Source organism: Poromitra crassiceps (genome assembly GCF_964638095.1).
Source record: "Poromitra crassiceps genome assembly, chromosome: 11".
In the NCBI taxonomy this organism is placed as follows: domain Eukaryota; kingdom Metazoa; phylum Chordata; class Actinopteri; order Beryciformes; family Melamphaidae; genus Poromitra; species Poromitra crassiceps.
The window spans coordinates 47,568,259-47,590,846 of NC_139643.1; the positions used below are offsets into that span (position 1 = coordinate 47,568,259).

At 43.2% G+C, this 22,588-nt stretch overlaps 1 protein-coding gene across 3 annotated transcripts; it reads left to right on the forward strand.

The window, feature by feature from the left end:
* The first annotated feature begins 415 nt into the window (after positions 1-415).
* Positions 416-21,849, forward strand: lypla2 (lysophospholipase 2). Of its 3 annotated transcripts, none has more exons than XM_083646335.1 (10): positions 416-458; positions 6,484-6,576; positions 10,162-10,197; positions 11,324-11,389; positions 12,247-12,294; positions 12,483-12,553; positions 15,163-15,236; positions 15,917-16,018; positions 16,338-16,514; positions 18,499-21,849. In XM_083646335.1, the coding sequence occupies exons 3-10, from the start codon at positions 10,175-10,177 to the stop codon at positions 18,547-18,549; spliced, it is 612 nt and encodes a 203-aa protein (XP_083502461.1). In that variant the 5' UTR covers positions 416-458; positions 6,484-6,576; positions 10,162-10,174; the 3' UTR covers positions 18,550-21,849. The 3 variants fall into 3 exon arrangements, with proteins under 3 accessions (XP_083502461.1, XP_083502459.1, XP_083502460.1); XM_083646333.1 differs by having other exon boundaries at positions 422-458; positions 10,162-10,193; XM_083646334.1 differs by lacking the exon at positions 416-458 and adding an exon at positions 1,670-1,687 and having other exon boundaries at positions 10,162-10,193.
* Positions 21,850-22,588: the final 739 nt, after the last annotated feature.

Consider the following 22,588-nt stretch of genomic DNA (forward strand, 5'->3'; position numbering starts at 1 on the left):
GAAATGGAAAAATAATTTGTGAAATTTTATATATATATGTTGTCTTCTTCCTTATCTCTCTCTCTCTCCCTCTATATATATATATATATATATTTATATATATATACCGTATATATGTGCATGCACGAATGTATGATGGTTATGAATTTGTATATTTTGTACTGTGCATATTTTATATACTATTTGGTATGCAATGTTGATTTTAAACTGAGGTTGTTGTTGTTTAGTTAATTACAACGCATAAACGGGTCAGAATATAAAACGAGTGGCTGTGGGAGAAGCATGATACTAGGAGGCGATATTCCCCTAGGAACATAATGGGAGGTGATAACGTTTGCCCTAGGACGGCGAAGGCAAAGGGTGTGGCTCTGCTGAAACGTCACCGCGGCTAGGCCCCGCCCCCTGCCCGTGTGCGGCCAGTTAGCGGAAGTTCCGTTGTTGAACTGGGACAGCAAGCGGTGAGTGTATGGATTTGTATTAGCGGGCCGCAGGTGACATTTTACCACTTTATCGTGTTTGAACTGAACCCCGTTCGGAGCGGTCGGGTGCTAAGTGGGTTCTGTATGTCAACCAAACGGTGCTGTAAACGTCTCGCACGAATTTGAGCCGTTAGCCGAGGCTAGCTGAAAGAGACCGGGGGCGACACGAGAGGCAGCAGACAATACAGATTGTGTGTGTGTGCGGTTAGCTAGCTTTACTAGCGCTATTCATTGTGTGTGTGGCTAGCTAAAACGGGATTAAGCCGGGGCGGTAGGGGAGGATGTAGCCTGGCGTTAAATAGTCCAATAGTCCATCCACCTTTTGATGCTGTGCAGTTTCTCCCTGCGGAATACCATCACACAGTTGTCTGATGATGCTCTCTCTCTCATCGCGCTAACGTTCAGAGCTAAACTGCTTCTCCTCTAACCATTGTCTCTGCACCCACACCCCTTCCCCCACTTCAGTTGACATCATTTTATTTGACAAGCCACTGAAAGGTCGCTAGCTTTTAACGGTTAGCTTTACGCACCCGTACTCTGTTGAAGTGGTGAAGCTAGTAGCTACTATAGCCATTTAACTGCAGCAGAGCTGTAACGTAACACTAGGCTAAAAAGCAAGCTATTCACCAGCGGCTGCCTCCTGTCACCCTAGCCGCATATTAACGTTATCCCATAATTTGCCTGCCATTCATTGATCAGTAACGCCACGGCAGAGCTGGTGCTGCTCATTCATTCGCCCTCAAAGCAGTCTCTCTCTCAACGGAGATCTCTCATCTTCTCTGTTGTTGAATCTAATTGGAGTCATGATGCTAGGAGGAGACTCGTGATGTTCTTCTGCACAGGCGGCGGCGGCATCCTTATTTGTGTCACCCCCCCAGGTTTGAAGGCTTTGCCTAGAGGTGGACGTGCAGTTGGTACATCTCCACCCACGGGTTAACTGTTTTCCACCGCTGGCTGCTAGGCACGTTGGAAAATAGCGCAGGAGAAAAACATAAATATGCAGGCGGGCCTGTTGCTGCATTGAGTCCGGAGGTTAAGGAGGGCACTGACTGACCGACACAAGATGCATGCATCAGTGATGGCAATACATCAGATTAAATTGCCACCAGTGTGTTGGAACAAACCCTTTTTTTAGACACAACCTTAAGAAGTGGACTACGCTGAGCAGCAGGTCTATTTTTAAGGCACCAGACCTCTCCAGAAGTGAAGTGAGCCATTGTTTCCTAAAGCGTGCCTTGATAAACACACCGGGCTGCTCTGTTTATGGGTCATTGTGAATGTCTAGTGAACAATGAAGAGGCAGAAAGGGTATGGTAATATAGCACACCATGTTGCTCTTAGAAGAGAGCTTGGTGTACTTGTTACTGATCAGGTGGTTACATTATGGGTTGACCTAGTGGTGTCCCTGATTATAATATACAGATTAATGTGTATTAACTCCTGACCTTCCTCACTCATTTTTCCACTTTCACTCACTGTCTCACATTGTCTGCTTTAGTTTCGGTCACGCTACCCGAGTCCCTCTCTTCCTGTCTGCTCCCCCTCTAGACCCGGGTTATACCTCTGCTTCGAGCAGTGAATTCAAATTTGATGACAATGAATTGATCTTATTATTGTGCATGTTGATCATTGTCTGTGTTGGATGTTGTCCATGACATTTCGCTTACTTTAACAGAACCAGAGCTTGGTCAGTGGATGTCCTCAATGCCTGTTAAACCTCTAGAAAACAAAACATTGAACATTTCAATGATTTTATCAGTTTGATGCCATAAAACTCGCATCGTAACTTTACTGAAATTATTTCCCAGCATCTAGCCCTACTACCAAATATCCTCTCTTTTCATTTACTCGTTCAAGGTCAGGATGCAAGGCAAAAAAATGACTTTTTTTTACCAGCCAATAGAATATGACCTCAAAATGATGACCTGTGTCAAAGTGGCTGGTCGATCTAGTCACAGTCAAACATTTAGCAGCATTTGATTGGCGGCGTTATGGCATGTGTTAATTACATTGACCACAACGGTGGTGGGATTTTAACATTCATGCAGTCAAATCACACACACATGGTTTACACATTAACCTGTCCCCTTTTTCTTTCACTCACCTCCCTGTCTCCTCATCGCCTATTTGCCAATCAGGCAACACAGTTGTCTGCCCGCCCTGTCCTGTCCCGCCCCGTCCCGCGCCGTGTGTCATGATACGCGGGCCGGGGCAGAGACTTTTACTGCTATGACATCTATAAAAATAGTCTTCACTCCTACAACCAGGAACTAAAAAATTCCAGAAAATTCTTCTTCTCCGACATTATCAGCAAAAACGCCAATGACGCTCGCACTCTTTTTGCCACTGTTGACAGGCTGACAAACCCCCCCCCACAAATTGCCCCTGATCTTCTATCCAATGTCAAATGCAATGAATTTGCGACCTTCTTTAGGGATAAAATTATAAATATCAGACTAACTATTTCCACATCAAGAACAAATGTGGCTCCGCCGCACCCACAAAATAGGTGCTTAATTAACATGACTCAGTTCAATGTCATTGACCATAAGAAACTAGAAGAAACGATACGAGGCCTTAAATCCTCATCGTGTTGCCTAGACACCCTGCCAACAAGCTTTCTAAAAAATGTCTACAGTTGCCTGGCGACCGACATACTGAAGATAATTAATACCTCTCTTCTTACAGGCATTTTTCCAAAATCTCTAAAAACTGCAGTTGTTAAGCCCTTGCTTAAGAAGCGTAGCCTCGACCCCTCTATAATCAGCAATTACAGACCAATATCAAATCTTCCCTTTATTAGCAAAATACTCGAAAAAACTGTCTACCAACAACTCAATACCTTTCTATCCTCCAATGATCTCCTAGATCCCTTCCAATCAGGCTTCCGACCCCATCATAGCACCGAAACTGCGCTTATCAGAGTTATAAATGACATCCGAATGAACACTGATTCAGGTAAAATCTCAATCTTAATGTTACTAGACCTCAGCGCTGCCTTTGATACGGTTGACCACGAAATTCTATTGGACAGACTGGAAAACTGGGTCGGGCTTTCCGGCACGGTCCTAGAGTGGTTCAGATCTTATCTGCAAGACAGGAACTACTTTGTCTCCATTGGCAACTACACATCTGAACAAACCAAAATGACATGTGGGGTACCCCAAGGATCAATTTTAGGTCCTGTCCTGTTTAACCTTTATATGCTCTCTCTGGGCCTAATTATGCAAAAAAACAAAATAGCTTATCATAGCTATGCAGATGACACCCAACTCTACATAGCCCTCTCATTGGATGACTATGCCCCCATAGAGACACTGTGTCAGTGCCTTGCGCAAATTAATGATTGGATGTGCCAGAATTTTCTCCAACTTAATAAAGACAAAACAGAGATAATTGTCTTCGGCAAAAAAGAAGATAGGCTCAAAGTTACTGCTCACCTCGAATCCCTATCTTTGAAGCCAAAGGACCAGGTAAAAAATCTTGGCATTATTATTGACTCTGATCTAAATTTCAACTCCCACATCAAGCTTATAAGAAAATCTGCCTTCTATCATCTAAAAAATATAGCAAGGATTAGAGGCTATATGTCCAAACAAGATCTTGAAAAACTAATTCATGCTTTCATTTCTAGCAGGCTAGACTACTGCAACAGTCTTTTCAATGGTCTTCCCAAAAAAGCTATTAAACAACTACAGCTCATTCAGAATGCGGCTGCTAGAGTTCTAACAAGAACCAAGAAAGCTGAACACATTACACCAGTTCTCAAATCCCTGCATTGGCTGCCAGTAAATCTTAGAATAGACTTTAAAATTCTGCTAATAGTTTACAAATCTCTCAACGGGTCAGGCCCACACTACATCTCTGAAATGCTTCTACACTATGAACCATCCAGATCCCTGAGATCTTCAGGCACTGGTCTACTAATTGTCCCAAGGACCAAATCAAAACATGGTGAAGCCGCGTTCTCCCACTATGCCTCTCATAACTGGAACAAACTCCCTGAACACATTAGATCTGCCCCTACTCTGCCTATTTTTAAATCCAAGCTAAAGACCTTTATGTTTACTCTTGCTTTTAACTGCTACTAAACTACTGCCTCTCTCGGCCTGTAATTTAAAAAAAAAGATTCCTGTACATTTCCAACAAATGGACTGTGCATGTAATAATAATACTGAAGAATGCCTTGTAACTTATTTAAAACAGAAATAATGTTTCATGTTTGTTAATTTGAGTATATATTTTAACTAAAACTGTCGGCTGTGTTTTTTATGTGTTTTTTTTATATGTGCATTGCTTTGCTGCTTGTTTTTTCGATTATTTTTTTTGTAAAGCACCTTGAATTGCCTTTGTGTATGAAAGGTGCTATATAAATAAAATTTGACTTGACTTGACTTGACTGCTGGTGTTTCCTGTCAAATAACATGATCTCATGCTGTTATCGACGGCTGACTCACTGAGCACCGGAGCAGCCCGCCTGCAGCAGCGCACAGGGGCAATTTACAGGCGTTGTGTGTGGGTAATAATAACCTGAACATAGTTAGCGGGAGTACATTTCATTTAGTTAATGAGTCCCACGACTTGCTGACTGCAGTGCACTGCAGACCCCCCCCCCCTCCCTCCCTCTCATCTCTCGTGACTACTCTTTAGGTTCAGAAGCAGACCCATGTTCAGCTCTATTGTCCCTGCCTGTCCCCCAACAGAGGGCCACATGGGGGGAGGGGAGGGAGGGTGAATGGCTGTATTGATGGCCGAGCAGAGTTGTGACGGTCAGGCGGACCCGCTCATTGTGATCGGCGTTGAGGCCTCGACTGCAAACCTGCAGTGTACAGGGGGCCACCGGACGACACGCGTACCACCTGTCCTGCGCGTCGTATTTTGAATAAGCTCTCGTTCTAGAATTTGAATAATGTCGGTCGTGGGTGTTTGGAGCATTTTGCTTCTCCGGCTGGAGAGAGAGGATTGTACTTTATGCCTGTTAAATGTGTTTTATTATCTCCTCCGAGTCCGCGCTCAACATCCCATGAACATCTCCCTGTCTTTTTTCATGCTTAATTTCTTCTTACTGCAGTTACAGAAATAAAATTCAACACAAGATAGAATATAGCTGCTTCATTGAGCTCACTCAGTTGAGATCATGATCCATGCTCATACTGTAGCTAGCAGACCTAGACACCAGAGAAACCACATCGCTGCACTTTAATGTGATTTAATGCAAACTGACTTGATTATTTGTGTGAGCTTTTACATCCAGAACCTCTCGACAAAGTCCATCCTCCCATTCAGTGTCAGTGGAGCAGCTCCAGTACTGTAGGAGAAATCGGAAGCCTGTATTACCATAGTGTTTCTAAATGTGTCTGGTTATAATCTCATTGCCATGCGAGAAGTCACAAGGTTCCTATGCATCCGGCCTGGAAAGTCTGGAAACGTACTGCTGAAAATTAGTCTGAAAAGTTTAGCAATTGCACAAAATTGTAAGTTGTTTAATTTCACCGGGGATATTTGTTTTTGTCGAGAAGAATCTTCAACTATACAATGGTCAAACTTAATGTTTAAAGTAAGGCTGCTGGGGGCGATATGGTTGAAATCGATATCACGATAATCATAAGGATTTTTCTGAGTTCATGTATGCAAAATTTGGTTAAATAATCAAATTCATGTTTATCTCATTGAACCGAATGGTAATGTTAGGTGTGATAAGAGAAAATTTCAAACAATGTTCCTACCATACCTCATTTTATTAATTTTTAAAGTAAGATTTACTTGTCGTCATCAATTTAGACAGCAGAAATGTCACAATATTAAAATATCTTCATGTCATCACAATATGATTCCACTGAAAGACGATAAATTATGATAATGCATTATCGCCCAGCCCTAATTTAATGTCATATATATTAATATCAACATCCATGAACCAAAATCTTCATATCCAGCGAAGAAATTAACATCCGCAAACAATAGCACCGGTTGAACTTGACTTGTCTGTCCTCCCTGTCCACAGCACCCCCTACAGTGTATGTGTGGCAACAACATGTCTGTGCCGCTGCTCGCCGAGGCCGTGACGGTGTCTGGGACCGAAAAGGAGACCGCCGCAGTGAGTTCGGCCATATTTAAATGACTTTTTTATTTTATTTAGCTGATTCTCTCATTATCATCCAGAGCGCTTTATAAACACTGAGAGGGGGGGATCGGTGTCTTGCTCAAGGACACAATCAAACCTGTGACATTCCCTGTCCTGTCCATTCTCTCTAGCCATTCTCTCCAGATCTGTTCTGATTGGATGTTTCATGTACGAATGGGGAGTGGGTATTTACTTGCACTCCAGAGCTCTCTAATCCCATCCCTTAATCTGCTTCTGTGTCCCAGATGGGCGCCGAATTATCAACCCATCAAATTATAAATAACCTGTGTGCAAGACAACAACACCCGTCGATCCCGCCATTTTGGCCCTGTATTGCCATTTATTTTGGGGCATGGGGGAAATGTGGATTTACTGTCTTTACTTCCAGCGTTCCATCTTTGATTCTGGTCCAGCATTAAATAACATGTTACTAATACTAACATCTGGCTGCACAAAACTACAGCAGACCATCACAGCATCACTGCTGTAGTGCTCCTCTCATCCAGACAATTTGGCTGTGCTTGATTTGGAACCATGAAGAGAATTTGTCATAACCTTTGGCTATAACAACTTCACTCAAGGCCCAAAACAACACCGTTCGCTAAATGCAACGTCTGCAGTATCAAAATAAATGCTGCTGGATCGAACCCACATCAAACTCATTTATCAGGCGCCTGACAGGTCAGTCACGGTCCTGCTCATGACCGCCATAAGAGACTTGACTTGGACTTGCAAAAAAATGGCTTGTGCATCTCTGATAATCAGTGTATTTTAATGTTATTGATGTTAGCGATGGTCTTTGGATTGTGTGCACTGATCAGATCCAATCTGTAATAGTCAGCATTTCACTCGCGCTCGCTTCTGACAGTGAGTCTCCTGTCTCCTCCCGTGAATCTACATTTTGAGCTTCTTCTGGATGAGAGAGCAGACGCCCCGGTGACCCAGTCTGGCCTGTTTTGCTACATTTGGCGCCGTTCAAAGTTCAAACTCAATTTTAAATTGACAGTAGACAAATATTTTGCCCATCCCGCTCACAGGATTGATAGTAGAATTCACTTGTCAACGGCACAATCTGTCATTCAAATTTGATGCCCTCTTTGGGGCAAATTATAATATTTGAAAATGAATTATTTGCTTTGTGTGAAGTCTTGAAAATGGAAAATATTGTGCTTTTGAAAAAGTACTTGAAAGTCCCTGAATTTCATCTTGTTGTAATGTCTGTGTGAACCCTGTGAATGTCACACACACAACAGTGCCTATATCTAATGGAGGGAACCCCCACACGTGTAGCAGCGGCTGCAACAAGTAGAGGAGCGAGAAAGCCATTTTGCTGGAGTCGAGTGGCTCTGATTTTATTGGGCTGTCGGCTTCAGCGAGGGGATTCGTTAAACAGGATCAAAGAAAGCGTACCGTCGCTGCTTTCAGTGGTGAAACGTCTCAAGTGCTGCGAGAAAACAACATTGTTTTGATCTTCACGAAGACGCTTGCGTCTCTGATTGTTCGAGCCAAAAGGCCATTGTGTTGCTGCCAGCGCTCCAAATTGTTGTCATTCCCTTTCATGGCGTCTCTGTGGCGCGCGGCCTGCATAGGAACTGGCAGAGAGAGCTTGTCTTGGTAACAATGGGAGGTTGGCACCTTCTTCTTCTTCTACTTGTTTTGGCACCAGTACACACACGCCTACCAGTAGTACATGGTGTACAACACAATACACACGCCTACCAGTAGTACATGGTGTACAACACAATACACACGCCTACCAGTAGTACATGGTGTACAACACAATACACACGCCTACCAGTAGTACATGGTGTACAACACAATACACACGCCTACCAGTAGTACATGGTGTACAACACAATACAATACACACGCCTACCAGTAGTACATGGTGTACAACACAATACACACGCCTACCAGTAGTACATGGTGTACAACACAATACACACGCCTACCAGTAGTACATGGTGTACAACACAATACACACGCCTACCAGTAGTACATGGTGTACAACACAATACACACGCCTACCAGTAGTACATGGTGTACAACACAATACACACGCCTGCCAGTAGTACATGGTGTACAACACAATACACACGCCTACCAGTAGTACATGGTGTACAACACAATACAATACACACGCCTGCCAGTAGTACATGGTGTACAACACAATACACACGCCTGCCAGTAGTACATGGTGTACAACACAATACACACGCCTGCCAGTAGTACATGGTGTACAACACAATACAATACACACGCCTACCAGTAGTACATGGTGTACAACACAATACAATACACACGCCTACCAGTAGTACATGGTGTACAACACAATACAATACACACGCCTACCAGTAGTACATGGTGTACAACACAATACACACGCCTACCAGTAGTACATGGTGTACAACACAATACACACGCCTGCCAGTAGTACATGGTGTACAACACAATACACACGCCTACCAGTAGTACATGGTGTACAACACAATACAATACACACGCCTGCCAGTAGTACATGGTGTACAACACAATACACACGCCTGCCAGTAGTACATGGTGTACAACACAATACACACGCCTGCCAGTAGTACATGGTGTACAACACAATACAATACCAATGCAATGTGGGATTGGCACAAGGTTCAAAGATGTTTTTATTTTATTATTATTATTATTTTGACATTCTGTTCCCTTTCATTGACAAAAGCAGGCTTGTTCCTTCCTGTTCATTAGATTGTTGTCATCTTTAAAGTGTAACATGGACATTAATATTCACCTTATTCGCCACGCCCACTTTTCCTCTCTTTTCCGCGTTACACGCAATTGTATTTGTTCTCCCGGTTCAGCGCTAGTCGGCGCCCAATTTCAAAACAAAACGTCACTATATAATAATGAATGAAGTTTGGAAACATTCAGAATTAAGCGACACTGCGGCCAACTTCAGTGACGTGTTCATAGCGTTACTGCTGCGAGGAGCCGATGGCTGTTACCCGGTCTGCATTTAACGTTAGTTACACAAGCACGTCGACGGTGTTTTCTCACTGCCAGTAAGCCTACAGTGGGGTTTGACAGATAGCTAGTCCGACCGGTGTCAGCACAGCCAGCGCTCCCAGTCCTCGCTGCTCGTTAAATATTTCCAAATAGGCGTTATTCTGATAAACTGGTCACATGTATGTTACGTTCTCACCCGAAAAATATTAAAACTTTATAACAGTTTGGGTTTTTTTGCTTGAAAACAGCTTTTTGGCAAGTCTAAAGATGACTACGGTAGGCGTAATCTACTTCCGTGTCTAAAACCGGAAAGACGATTACAAAATGACGTCATGCAGAAGCGTCCTTGTATGGACATGGACAGAGAATAAGGTGAATACTGTCACTGGGAGGTCACAGGTTCCATCCCTTCAACAGTAAATGTCAATCCCTGCTGAAGATGCAGAAAGCCTCTCTGCTTCTGTGCGTGTTTCTGTGTGAGAGTGTGTGAGAGTAATGTAAAGCTTCACTCGTTCTAAATTCTGAGAAGGAAAAGTCTTAACATCTGCTCTTCTCGTGCTACAGGTGATTTTTCTTCATGGCTTGGGAGACTCAGGGTGAGTGAGTGATGTTTCTTATATTTATGTTTAAAATACATACTACAGCATGCGCTGGGACGCGTCATCAGTGATGTTAGCTGGGGTCGTAAGGTGTTTCGGGTCTGTCAACATCATACACCCTCGCCCCAGTAGATCCAGCCGAGGCCGATTAAGACCCCGACCCTCGTCCCAGAAGCAGCCTCTCACGGATCAGCCTTCCTACTCTGTCTGCAACGTTGCCCGCGGAAGGGTTGATCACGCCCCAATCCGCTGCAATAGAGTTTAGTGCTACACCGCAGTATTGAAAGACCCTTCGGTGCATGGAGGGTCTAAGGCCCTGTGGGTGAATCCAGGCCGGGCTCCTCCTTCGTCTCACCAGACCCTCCCGGGGAAAAGGCAATCCTACCATGGGCAGAGAGGATGCCTCAAGAAGGCCTGTGCGCTATGATCCTTATTTAATTCAGTGATATCTCATATTCTTTTATATTCTTAATTGATATGCAAATACCTTGCGTTTTGCAACCTATGCGTTTTGCAAGCTATGTCGGGCTATGTCGTTTTGCAAAGAACAAAAAATTAAAACGTGAAATGTTTTATGGTCACCCACGATTCAGTAGATCACAGGTTGGCTTGGTTCCAGCTTTAAAACTCATCATATAAGGATTTTCCTAAATGTCTATGGAGTCAAAACTTGAAAGAAGAGCCGATGCACACCCTCACAATCTTATGGATAGGTGCGTCGGAGGATAGAGTCCATAAGCAGAAGAAAAGAATTCCCGCACACTATCCAGTAACTGGCCAACTTTATTACAACGTTTCGGTCAATCAGACCTTCATCAGGTAAAAAAAAAATCTAAATCATTTTTTTTTAACCTGATGAAGGTCTGATCAACCGAAACGTCGTAATAAAGTTTGCCAGTTACTGGATGTTGTGCGGGAATTATTTTCTTCTGAAATGTCTATGGAGAAAATGAATGGGGAACTCGCTTCCGGTGCTGGAAAGTCACGTGACTGTTGAGCGCTATATGGAGCTAATGCATTGTAACAAGCTGTGTGTGGGTTTGATCTGCTGAGTATCAATCTCTGTGCTGAGAACGGACAAACTGTACGAGAGACAAAGAACTGCTTTCTCTCTCTCTCTCTGTCAGGCATGGGTGGGCAGACTCCATGACGGCAATCCGACTGCCGCATGTCAAGTACATCTGCCCCCACGCGTAAGTCTTTCCCCTCATCTGTCTGTCTGTCTGTCTGTCTGTCTGTCTGTCTCTCTGTCTGTCTGTCTGCCTGTCTGTCTGTCTCTCTGTCTGTCTGTCTGTCTGTCTGTCTGTCTGTCAGGTTTTATAATCAGCCTCTTCTTCCTTCTTCTTTCACTGCCTCTGAGGCAGGATTGCAAAATTAACCAGTTAACAAACACTTCCAGTATTTGACCAGCCACTTTGGGCTTTGAAAAAGGAGCTACAGATGATGGTGCCTTTGGCTATCATAGCGTACAGTAGACTAGATTCAATGCACCAGTATTTAGCTTAGGGCTGGGCAAAAATGTATCGATACAAAATATATATATCGATCAGTCGATATCGATAATTATTGGTCATTTTTAATGACCTATTTTTAATAAAGACCATGAGAAAAAACGGGGGCTAAGCCGCTCTCTCCCATGTGCTCATAGTGCGAGGCGAAGACGAAATAAACGCCTGGTCCGCCAGTGAATAATGTTCGGGTGGGCAGTTTAGAATTTGTCTGTTATAATTGGCTGTTTGCCTGTCACTCACAGCACGCTCGATTAGCAAGGGACATATCGATATATATTGAACTATTTTCATATTGTATTGATGAAGTGTCTCTCGCCGATATATATTGCTATTGTTTTATCGCCCAGCCCTAATTTATCTCATGGCTGGTGGTAATTTCCCGCACTACTTAGGTTCTCATCTCTCTCTCTCTCTCTCCTTCTCCCTCTTTCTCTCTAAGCTTTTCTCTCTCTCGCTCTTCCTCTCGTGTCTGCTGAGTTTTCCTCTCCCCTCCCTTCACACCGGTGTCTTCATCATATTTCCTTCTTCCATGTCCGCAGGCCACGAATCCCCGTCACTCTCAACATGAAGATGACGATGCCCTCGTGGTGAGTTGGTGCCATGAAAGCCAGATGGCTTCACAGCTCAACAACACTGGATGCTATTGTTTCCCTGGAAACCACAATATGCCCCTGCATAATCATGCACAATAGTCTGATTGTACGTAGCGTTGTTGTCTTTTAAATGCTTGTGTGTATGTCGTTTTGTGCGTTTTTCTGCGTGTGTTTGTGTGCAGGTTCGACCTCATGGGTCTGAGCCCCGACTCCCCGGAGGACGAAGCTGGCATCAAGAAGGCAGCAGAGAGCAGTGAGTTTACTGTTCTCTAGGGCTGTCCCCGAAATGCCATTTTTGGGCTTGGAAGCTTCACTGACAAGTATTCGAATAGATTTGAAGCTTCGACTGGGGGGCACGTAGTGACAATGAGAGGCAAGGAGAAAAATCAGACTTCAAGGGTTTTCCTTTTTATTGAAACAAAAATGGATAAAAAAAAAGTCCAATAAGCACATCAAATAAATTACAGCCATAGCCCATAAAAATCTAATTTGCTCATATGTACACAGGTACTGTTACCGTCGCAGTTTCACTGCTGGCAAGTATGAGAGCTGTGAGGTACAAAACTATCACTAAGGTTAAATGTCCTTGTCTAAGGGAATAAGTCATAATAATTAATTGCGATGCATTTTGAATAATGTTGGATCACTGTTTAAAAATAAATTGAAGACGAAAAACAAAGCATTCGAATATTGATTTGGAAATCGCATCGATTGAAGCTTCGAAGCATTTGGGTCAGCCCTCCTTTTTTATTCACTTTTATTCAAATATGATTTCTGTGGCATTTATGCTTTACTGGTCCATTCAGGAGAAGACGGCATGTGCTGGAGAGCGATGTGAGAAAGACAGAGGAGCAGAAACAGATCTGTATCTATTCCAGTATTGAGGAATCTGACCAATCACAGACCAGTATAAGGAGGGTGAAAACCTAGCTGCCTGATACAGCCCACTTCATCACATTTTGTAGCAAATGCTTTCGGCTTTTATGCGATCAATTCAAAACACAGTGACCATATGAATGACTGTGTGAAGCTGTCTGTGCTGAGGAGAGGAGGTGGACTGTGTGAAGCTGTCTGTGCTGAGGAGAGGAGGTGGACTGTGTGAAGCTGTCTGTGCTGAGGAGAGGAGGTGGACTGTGTGAAGCTGTCTGTGCTGAGGAGAGGAGGTGGGCGAAGGGTCACAACAAGCTCAGTCTGAACCCTGGGAGAATGAGATATGCCCATTGTTACTGTCTGGTGAAAACCCTACGGGCCCTATCTTCCTAAAATCGCTAATTTAGCGTTTGCGCTCGTTTACCGCCGTGCGCAATGCAAATTGTGGGCGGGCACAAGCACATGCCTGTTATAATTGTACTGGGCATAGGCGTGCCACATGCCAAAGCAGGCGTTTCAGCGCAAAAATGTGGGGATAGATGGCATTGTCCTATCGTCGGCAGCGCGCAATTACTTTGCGCTAAGAGCTTTGAAAAGGACCTTTTATGCGCTAAATACCTCGCTGGGCTGGGAGCACAGCCTTGCCACGCCAGGACATCAAATTAGGCTGCTAAAATTGGGTATTAGCAGATAGTTCAGTGAGGCAATCAACTATAACTCACTGAGAAACCTTTATCACATCGCAAAGAGGGAAATGAATTGAGAAAACTTGTTGGACAATGGACATAGGCTATTTACCTTCATAACCCGGAGGGTCGTTGGCATTCTGAATATTTAACTGACTCCAGTTTGACTTTGCTTACGCCAAATGTCAATAGAGGATGTATATATTTGAGGTTGGCGGCACCCTGCACCAAGTAAGCCCACATAGTCCTTGAATCTACAATGGTTTTCATGCCCGAGAGGAGTCGTAGAAAACACTCCAGAGAGAAACATGGCTGCTGCTGTCTCAACTATTATTATAAACAATAAAAGACACAGTAAAATAATGCAGGAAAACATGCTACAACGTCACCCTCGACTTAGCGACGGCCGCTAGTCCTGTATACTAAAACATCAGCTTGACGAGGGGGGCGCAGGGGAGTCCCAATAAACTGAGTCAATTGTGATTTAACTAGGATTTTCATTGACTAGAAGTTAGCCCAAGGAGAGAATGTAGTGCATATACTTGGTAATAGCTTTCACTCTCTCCTGTTATCTCCCCATCGACATGATATTATGCTTGCGCTGTTCGCGTCAGCAGTGTGGAGTCACATTTTCGGGGAGTTGCGCTGGCAGGCTCGCCAGCCGCGGCGCATACGGCGCGGGCTTTGACGCTGTAGCATGTTTAACGTTTAAAACTACAAAATGTCTGCTCTTTCTATGAGCTATGGTTACACCGACAACACTTGCAGTCATACCGTGAGCCAGTTTTTCAAAAATATGATTTTCTTCTTGTCCCTTGAGTTGGATGTTTGAGCGTTACTGTGCAGAATGTTAGAACGCTGTATCCACAGTCGTTCACTGAAAAGGCGATTTCCTACAAGCATGATTTGTGACATCACAACTACTTGCAGAACAATCCAGTTCAGTTCAGTTACTGTTCAGTAGCCAGCAGTTAAACTTTATATTTGCATATTTACAGATTCTTGTTTTTTTTTATGAGGGAGAAGGAAGTAATTTTTTAAGGATTTTAACAAGATAATTAAACTTTTTGTGTGGAAGAACCATATCGGGCACAAATTATTAGTCAAAGTAGAGTATTTTATATACGTGTTAAAACATGACTTTGGGGGTTCTTTAAAGATATCAGAAGGTTACGTTTCCTCCTTGTTTTTGTACCGTGTTATCCTGACCCGTGAACATCTGAGGTGTGTGTTTGAAATTTGAATGTGTTCCTGCTCTGCTGAGTAACAGCCAGTGCTTACCTTCATGTCTTCTTTTCTTCTCTAGTCAAGGCCATCATTGATCATGAGGCCAAGAATGGGATTCCTCCCAACCGCATACTGCTGGGTGGCTTCTCTCAGGTGTGAATTTACTCAACAGGTTTCTGTGGCGTATTCCACAGGAGTCATATTTGCAACTAGGGCTGGGTTAGAAAAATCGACTCTCCGATTTTTAATCAATTTTTATTTTAATCCTTTGATATCGATCGTTTATTTATGTTTGTAGTTGAAACAAAAACATAAATACTGTAGGCTACATAAATGGAAATGTTTGATCATACTTTTAGAAATTATATACGGTAGGCTGAAATCAAATCACTGTGCATAATTGTGAAAGTGTCTTTATTGACAGATGAAAAGGCTGTTATTTACCCATTGTCACCACCTGGTGAGTAAATATATGTGTAACTAAAACCTTAAAAACTTAAAATTGACAACCGGTCGCGCAAAAAAGGTTGGGAACCCCTGTCCCTGTGTTACATAACTGGACAATCATGTAATTCAGGTTACAGCTCAAAAAACATGTTTTAGTATCACCAACCAAATCGATATTGAAATTAATCGAATCGGAATCGAATCGAATAGGGATTAATCGATTCGGAACCTTGTGAATCGGAATCGAATCGATTCTTGAAATTTGAACCAATACCCAGCCCTATTTGCAACGCAAAGATAAATGCTAATTTATGCATTTTTTTGTTTTCTACAAAATTAATTGTTCTCTCTTTTCCTCTTTCTCTCCTTGCCCCCTTCCTCCGCAGGGTGGGGCCTTGTCCCTCTATACCGCCCTGACTTGCCACCAGCAGTTGGCGGGCGTCGTGGCCCTCAGCTGCTGGCTACCACTTCACAAGAGTTTCCCACCGGTACAGTCACACTTTTACTGGGGACAAGCAGCATGGTTTCTTCTGCCTCTGCAAACCAAACGTTCTAGAAAAAAAAAATCCTGTCGAGTAAAAGACTCAGATAGTCAGAACTCTGCTATCCGTAATCAAATGAGTCTGTAATCCAGTGAGATAGTAAATATCGCCATCTGTTGGTGAACAAATGGTAATAATTCGACAACATTGATTCACTCTTCACTTTTTTAATCTGGTTGTTCAGGCAGTAACACTAATTCAGTCAAAATCCCTGACCCCCTTTCCACGTTCAGTAAGTAAGTGTGTGTTGTTTCCGGCCCTGCAGGCGTCGAGTGCCAGCGGCTACAAGAACATGCCTATCCTGCAGTGCCACGGGGAGATGGACCCCATGATCCCCGTGCAGTTTGGGGCCATGACAGCAGAGAAACTCAAGACCATAGTCAACCCTCAGATGATCACCTTCAGAACCTACCAAGGGCTCCTCCACAGCTCCTGTCCTCAGGTACTAGGAAGATGTCTGTGTGCGTGCGTGCATTTTGTGTGCATCTACTGTACTAGCTTGGCTGCTCTATTGGCATGCACAGCGCACAATAGACCCTTTTCACGGGGGCCATTTTGTGTCGAAAAGGCAGGATAAACACAGGTGCAAGCAAAACACTAATGAAGGTTTCCAACTTCCAATCATGGAAGATGGAAACCCTCATTAGTGCTTTGCTTGCACCTGTGTTTATCCTGCCTTTTTGACACAAAATGGCCCCCGTGAGAAGGGTCTATTGCTCAACTTTGCATCACCGATGACACCACTCACTTGATAACATCACAATGAAGTCACAATGCTATGACATCATCCGTGATCACTGATGATGTCATAGATGATGATGTCACAATTTCTGACATCAGTGATGATGTCACAATGTCTATGGCATCATCAGTGAGGATATAAGAGAACTGTTGTGGTGTCGTTCATACCTTGTAGGGTAATAGGGTTGCCTAGTTGCAAAACTCATATTATGAGCTGCTTCAGTTGCCACATGGCAAGAGGCTGCAATGATTTCATCAGAGTGGTTTCTCCTCAAAATGCAGCCTAAACGGATCCTTTCTGGCCTAGTAATGAACCAATCCATTGTCTTGAAACAGCAAATATTCATCCATTTGCTTTATATCACAAATATTTTTTGTTTGCTGAATGCAAAAATGTTGAAAACATGTAGGGATGCACGATATATCGGCAATCGTATCGGCCGATGTTAGTCATTTTTTAACATATCGGTATCGGCCGATGTTGCAGTGGTATTATCGGTTATCGGTATCAGCCAAAAATTCCACATTGAGAGAAAACAATGCGGTAAATCGATTTATGGGCTTTTCCAAATGTTTTTGAAATAAGGAAATACATAACTTTTTCAAATTCAGTGTTTACATGCGTTTTTCAGTATGTACAAAATTTGATTATCATAGAAATGTGTTTTTATACAGATCATATTGACATCGGTAAATATCGGTTATCGGCCAAAACAGCAATGTTAATATCGTTTATCGTACCGGCCAAAATTTTCATATCGGTGCATCCCTCCCTAGTCTGTATACTGTATACTAAAATTATATTCTTTGTTATTTTGCTGTATATTTTGCTCAAGATTATAACAACAGTCTTTTCAATTTGAGGAACAAAATGATTAAATTAACTACAGTTTTCCTGTCTTTATTCTTAATTTCCAGCTAAGAGAAGTGCATTCTCAATTAAATTAAATGTTTCAGTGTTGCCTTGTATGCCAATATTCTACAAATATTAATTGTGGTAATTAATATCGACATATATATTTTTATACATTTAATTTGAAAGGTCTAGTCAAAATGATTAAAATCATATCCTTTAAACAAACTTTTGAACTTTTTACATAATTCCCCTTGTATTTCAAAAAAATAAAAGCAGGCTAAGTATTTCTGTGCTTGCAACTGAGCATGAGATAATTTTGGATATTTAAAGCAGTGGTTCTCAAAGTGGGGTCTGGGGTTCCAGGGGCTCCTCAGCATAAAGGGGAATTGTTATTTTCACTAGAATTCCATCCATAAGTAACATGACAGAATGTAGGACTGTTTTGCTCATGGGTTTCATACACTTTCTTTCTGTAATAAAACCTCTACAAGCAAAAATCGTATCAGATGGTGGACCCTAGCCTGGGTAAACCCAGCCTTCAACGTGACGTCACAGACTATGCCTGTAACGTACGTTTCTTCGTGACTGATAGTACATAGAGGTCACGCGGAGGCTGGGTTTACCCACGCTACGTTGGACCCTGGGACCAAATCTTATCAAATGGGGGCCCATGCTATGGTCTTAATTTTTGTTAATTTAGGGGTCCTTGACCACGTGAAGAAGTTTAGAACCACTGATTTAAAGAACTGTGCCGGCCCGTGTCCAGTATAATGCCTGGATGTGATGTGGGTCTCTACACTGTACCGACGTCTTCTTCGCTCTCTTGCAGGAGATGGCAGCTGTAAAGGAATTTATCGAGAAGCAGCTGCCCCGGATCTGACCTCTGACCTCACCTCATCCCCACTGTGCCCCCGCCCCCCCAACCCCCTCCCCCTCTAGACACTGACCTCTCACCCTCGCCCTGCCATCGTCCCACAGGAAACAGCCATGAGCGCCCCCCCCCCCTCTCTTCCACACACACATCCACACATCCACCAAATACAATGCATGCACACACAAACGCACACACTTAACGGTAAGAATTCGACACATGCTTATAGACAAACACACCTGCTTCTCATACAGTCCAGACTGATGGCATTCGTACCGAAGTTTTATCAAACACTTGGCTTCAATTTGATAACACTCACAAGTGTTATCACTGACTCACTACGCACTTCACACACACACACAGACTTTTCTCATCCGCTCCACCTCTCCCTTTCTTCAACTGTCAACACCACCCACACCTTCCCACGCTGCTGTGTGCGTCAGTTAACTGAGTGGGTTTTTGTCAAAAGAAACGCTAAGAGCGAGACGATCAGTCAGCCGGTGAAGTGCTGGATCATCCTCCAGCGTACGGGCAAAAACACAGAGTCTGGCTGAGGGTGAGGCTCAGGTCCAGGTCCAGGGCTTTCAGAACCTGGTGTTCTGGTTCCATCTGGAGTGACTGGTTTCCCCCCCTACATCCACCACCCCTCTTCCCTCCCAGGGTGCACTGCGGCCTGTCCAGGTCTTGCATTGCTAGTCCTGCCTGCCTAAAACCTAATGGATGCATGGCTCCCCTTTATACTGCTTGCGGAGTTACGTCGCGCGGGTTGAGTTACGTCACGCGGGTTGAGTTACGTCACGTGGGTTGAGTCACGTCACGCGGGTTGAGTTACGTCACGCGGGTTGGGGGGCATTTTCTAAGGGCAGACTTGAGAGTTGCTATAGTTACCTGCAAATGTGTGTTTTTTTTCTTTTGGTTGAAAGTTGATTAAATCATGGTCACGGAGAAGGGAAAAGAGGAAGAACAAGGATCCTACCAGAAGAAATTGAATCTCAATGCCAAGCACCTGGGTTTGGGACAAACTAACCACGATTTACAACGTAGATCCGGTCGTCGGCTCCTCAACCAGGAGCGGCGAAAAAACATATTCCGGTTGTCCGGTTTTCTCCGTGAATGATTGTGTTCAGTACTACGGCAGTCCTTGACGCAGCAGCACTGACCTACCATGGCGATCTCTCTCTGAATCATGAGCAGAACCCAACAGGCAGCGAGATCTGACACACAGCACAGGATTTATCGCAGCCCCCCCCCCCCCCCCTTCCCCCCATCATGGCTGACAACCTCTATGCCGACAACAATGCGTGACGTCAACTCCGTAAGCTCTATTAAAGTGCCAACATCACACTCATCTCATTTTTCATTGTGTTTAAGTACCTTTGCATTATACAAATCCAATTTAAATAAAAGAAACTAATCGATTGATACTTTTGCCACCATGTTCTGTTCTTTCACTGTTTTAAAAGCGTACTGCATGCTATCGGTCTGAGTGGGTAGATGTCTTGATTCTGCTCTGATCCCATGATACTGTATCTGATGTCGTATTTATTTTTTATTTTTTTCCTCTCCGTGGGATTAAGATTGTAGCCGTCGGAGCGAATGACTGGCCGGTGTGATGTGTCCCCTCACAGCGCTTTACACTGTATCACTCCAGATGGTTGCAGAGCTGCACAACACTGCACACAGTAACTGAACACAGCACTCATTTCACCCTCACCCCCCCCCCCCCCCCCCCCCCCCCCCAGCTAGCTCTCTCCACCTTGCTCCCCCTTCTGGCGACACCCTGTCCCTGCAGCAGATACTGTAGTAGGACACCTCGTCTCCAATTCAGTCCCGGTTGATTTGAGATGCTCGTCGTTCTGCTGAGCTTTGGAGAAAACCTCGCTTCTGCGCTTCACATCTCTAACATCTCTAACTCCTAACTGCAGCAAAACACAGTCCTGAGTTTAAATTCGGCATGCATATTCCCTTGATAGAAAACAGTCACTCCCTCCTCCTTTGGCAACTTACTGGAACCCACTGAGGTCAGACCTAAACTTCAATCCAGCACTATTGTACTTCACCTCTTTAAAAAACATGGCTATAAACTGGGAGGGCTTTGGCAAGAAGCTGTTCCGACATTAACTGAAGGGTGATTTTTAAACAAATTAATCTTGAACAGTTTGTGACCCTTGGGCATAGGAGTATACCTGAGGAGTCGTGTGCGCTTAAAAAAAAATCAGGTGTTCTGTATTTTACTTTACGAATGTTTGTTTTTCTCTTAATGATTACCTATTCTATATTGCTGTTCTGAAACCTAATTTAAAACATAGCAGTGGAAAAGGACAGAGTAAACGCAGACCTGTTTTGATGTTTGCAAATCAATGAATGTCTCTCATATCTCCTTAAAGGGATAGTTCTTGAGGTGGGGTTGTATGAGATACTTATTGATAGTCAGCAGTGTATATGGTACCTGCAGTAGATGCCGGTCGGCACGCCCTCAGTTCGGAGAAATTCAAAAAGCGAAAAATAAAGTAATAAAATAAAATCACTGCCCAGTGCCCACCTAAACAAATCAATCATCAATATAAGTGTAGACTAGGTTTAGAACATTTTCAGCGCTGTACTGCACTGTATAAGGCCGCAGATCAGTTGGTTCTACGGTTAAGATGTAGATGCTAAAAGTAAGGGCTGATCTGTGGCATAATACAGTGGTAAAGCATTGGAAATGTTCTAAATATAGGGTACACTTACAATTAAATTGATTTGTTTAGGTGGCGAAAACAAATTTTTCTGCTGACCCCCTCCACAGCATTTACCATATTTTGCTTCTGTGCCAGTACTACTGTTTCTCCAAATTGGGGGCGTGCCGACCACCATCTACTGCAGGTAATACACTATCGACAAGTACCTCATACAACCCAACTTAAAAAAAACGTCAGAACTGTCCTTTTATATTTTCATATCATACTGTTCTCTCTGAATCTCTGATGCAACCCTCTACCCTGTGCTCTTTACGCCTCTCCTTCATAGCTTTTTGTTTCCAGTTCTTTTCTCCACTCTGTCATTCTTTTATTATTCCAGCATTTCGCTATGTGTGACGTCGTCAGTCTTGTGGGTCTTCTCCTGACTTGGATGTCTGTTTTTTTTTGTTTTTTGTTTACATTTGTGTTCTTTTTTTCTTTTACTTTTGTTTCAGTGTGTTTTGTCACTGTTGTCATCTCATACTTTACGTGTCTCTTTATTATGATGAGCTTCAAGAAAACATGTTGAGGTGAGACTGTTGGACTCTCAGTCTATTTTATTTTCAAGACACCTGTATGCGGAATAAATGACGCAAATAACAGTGACTGATTTGTGCCTCTTTAAACTTCCACAGCTGGATGCAGATCAGAACCTGATCAGAACATGGGTGGACTAGGCAAAGGGAGATACATTAACACACACACACACACACACACATATATATATATGTATATATAGGAATCTCTTGCACTACAGCCCCTCCACAAAGGGAGGTTGGTGCTCTCAGACGAGGACAGAATACTGGAAAGGTAGAATTGACTGGAGCACATGAAATAACTGGCAAACAAATTTAATAAGGTACAAAACTAACATTTCAACACGAGCAGCGTCTTCTTCAGAGTCAAACAGTGAAGACAGATTTACAACAGTTAAAAAAGCCTCCACTCCAGAGAGTGAGGATATATTGTGTGTGTGTGTGTGTGTGTGTGTGTGTGTGTGTGTGTGTGTATAGATCAACCATATTTTTTTATTCAGTCATAGCAATGTGTAGACAGAGATCAGGCATACTTGATTTTAACCCAATAACCATATTCACAGATATTCTGTATACAAAGTTTTTCATTTGACCGACCATTTAACCTATTTGTGGAACAGTTTACCCCAAAGCTGACATAAATAGTTATGTAATTCATAGCATTCATCATAACAAGCACACTGATCAAAGTTGTGGAGTTTTTGGGGGAAAGTACAAATTTGTTTTTGCAATGGCCAGGACGAAGGTCAGAGGTTATACCCATCTTTTTACCCACATGCATTTTCTTTATTC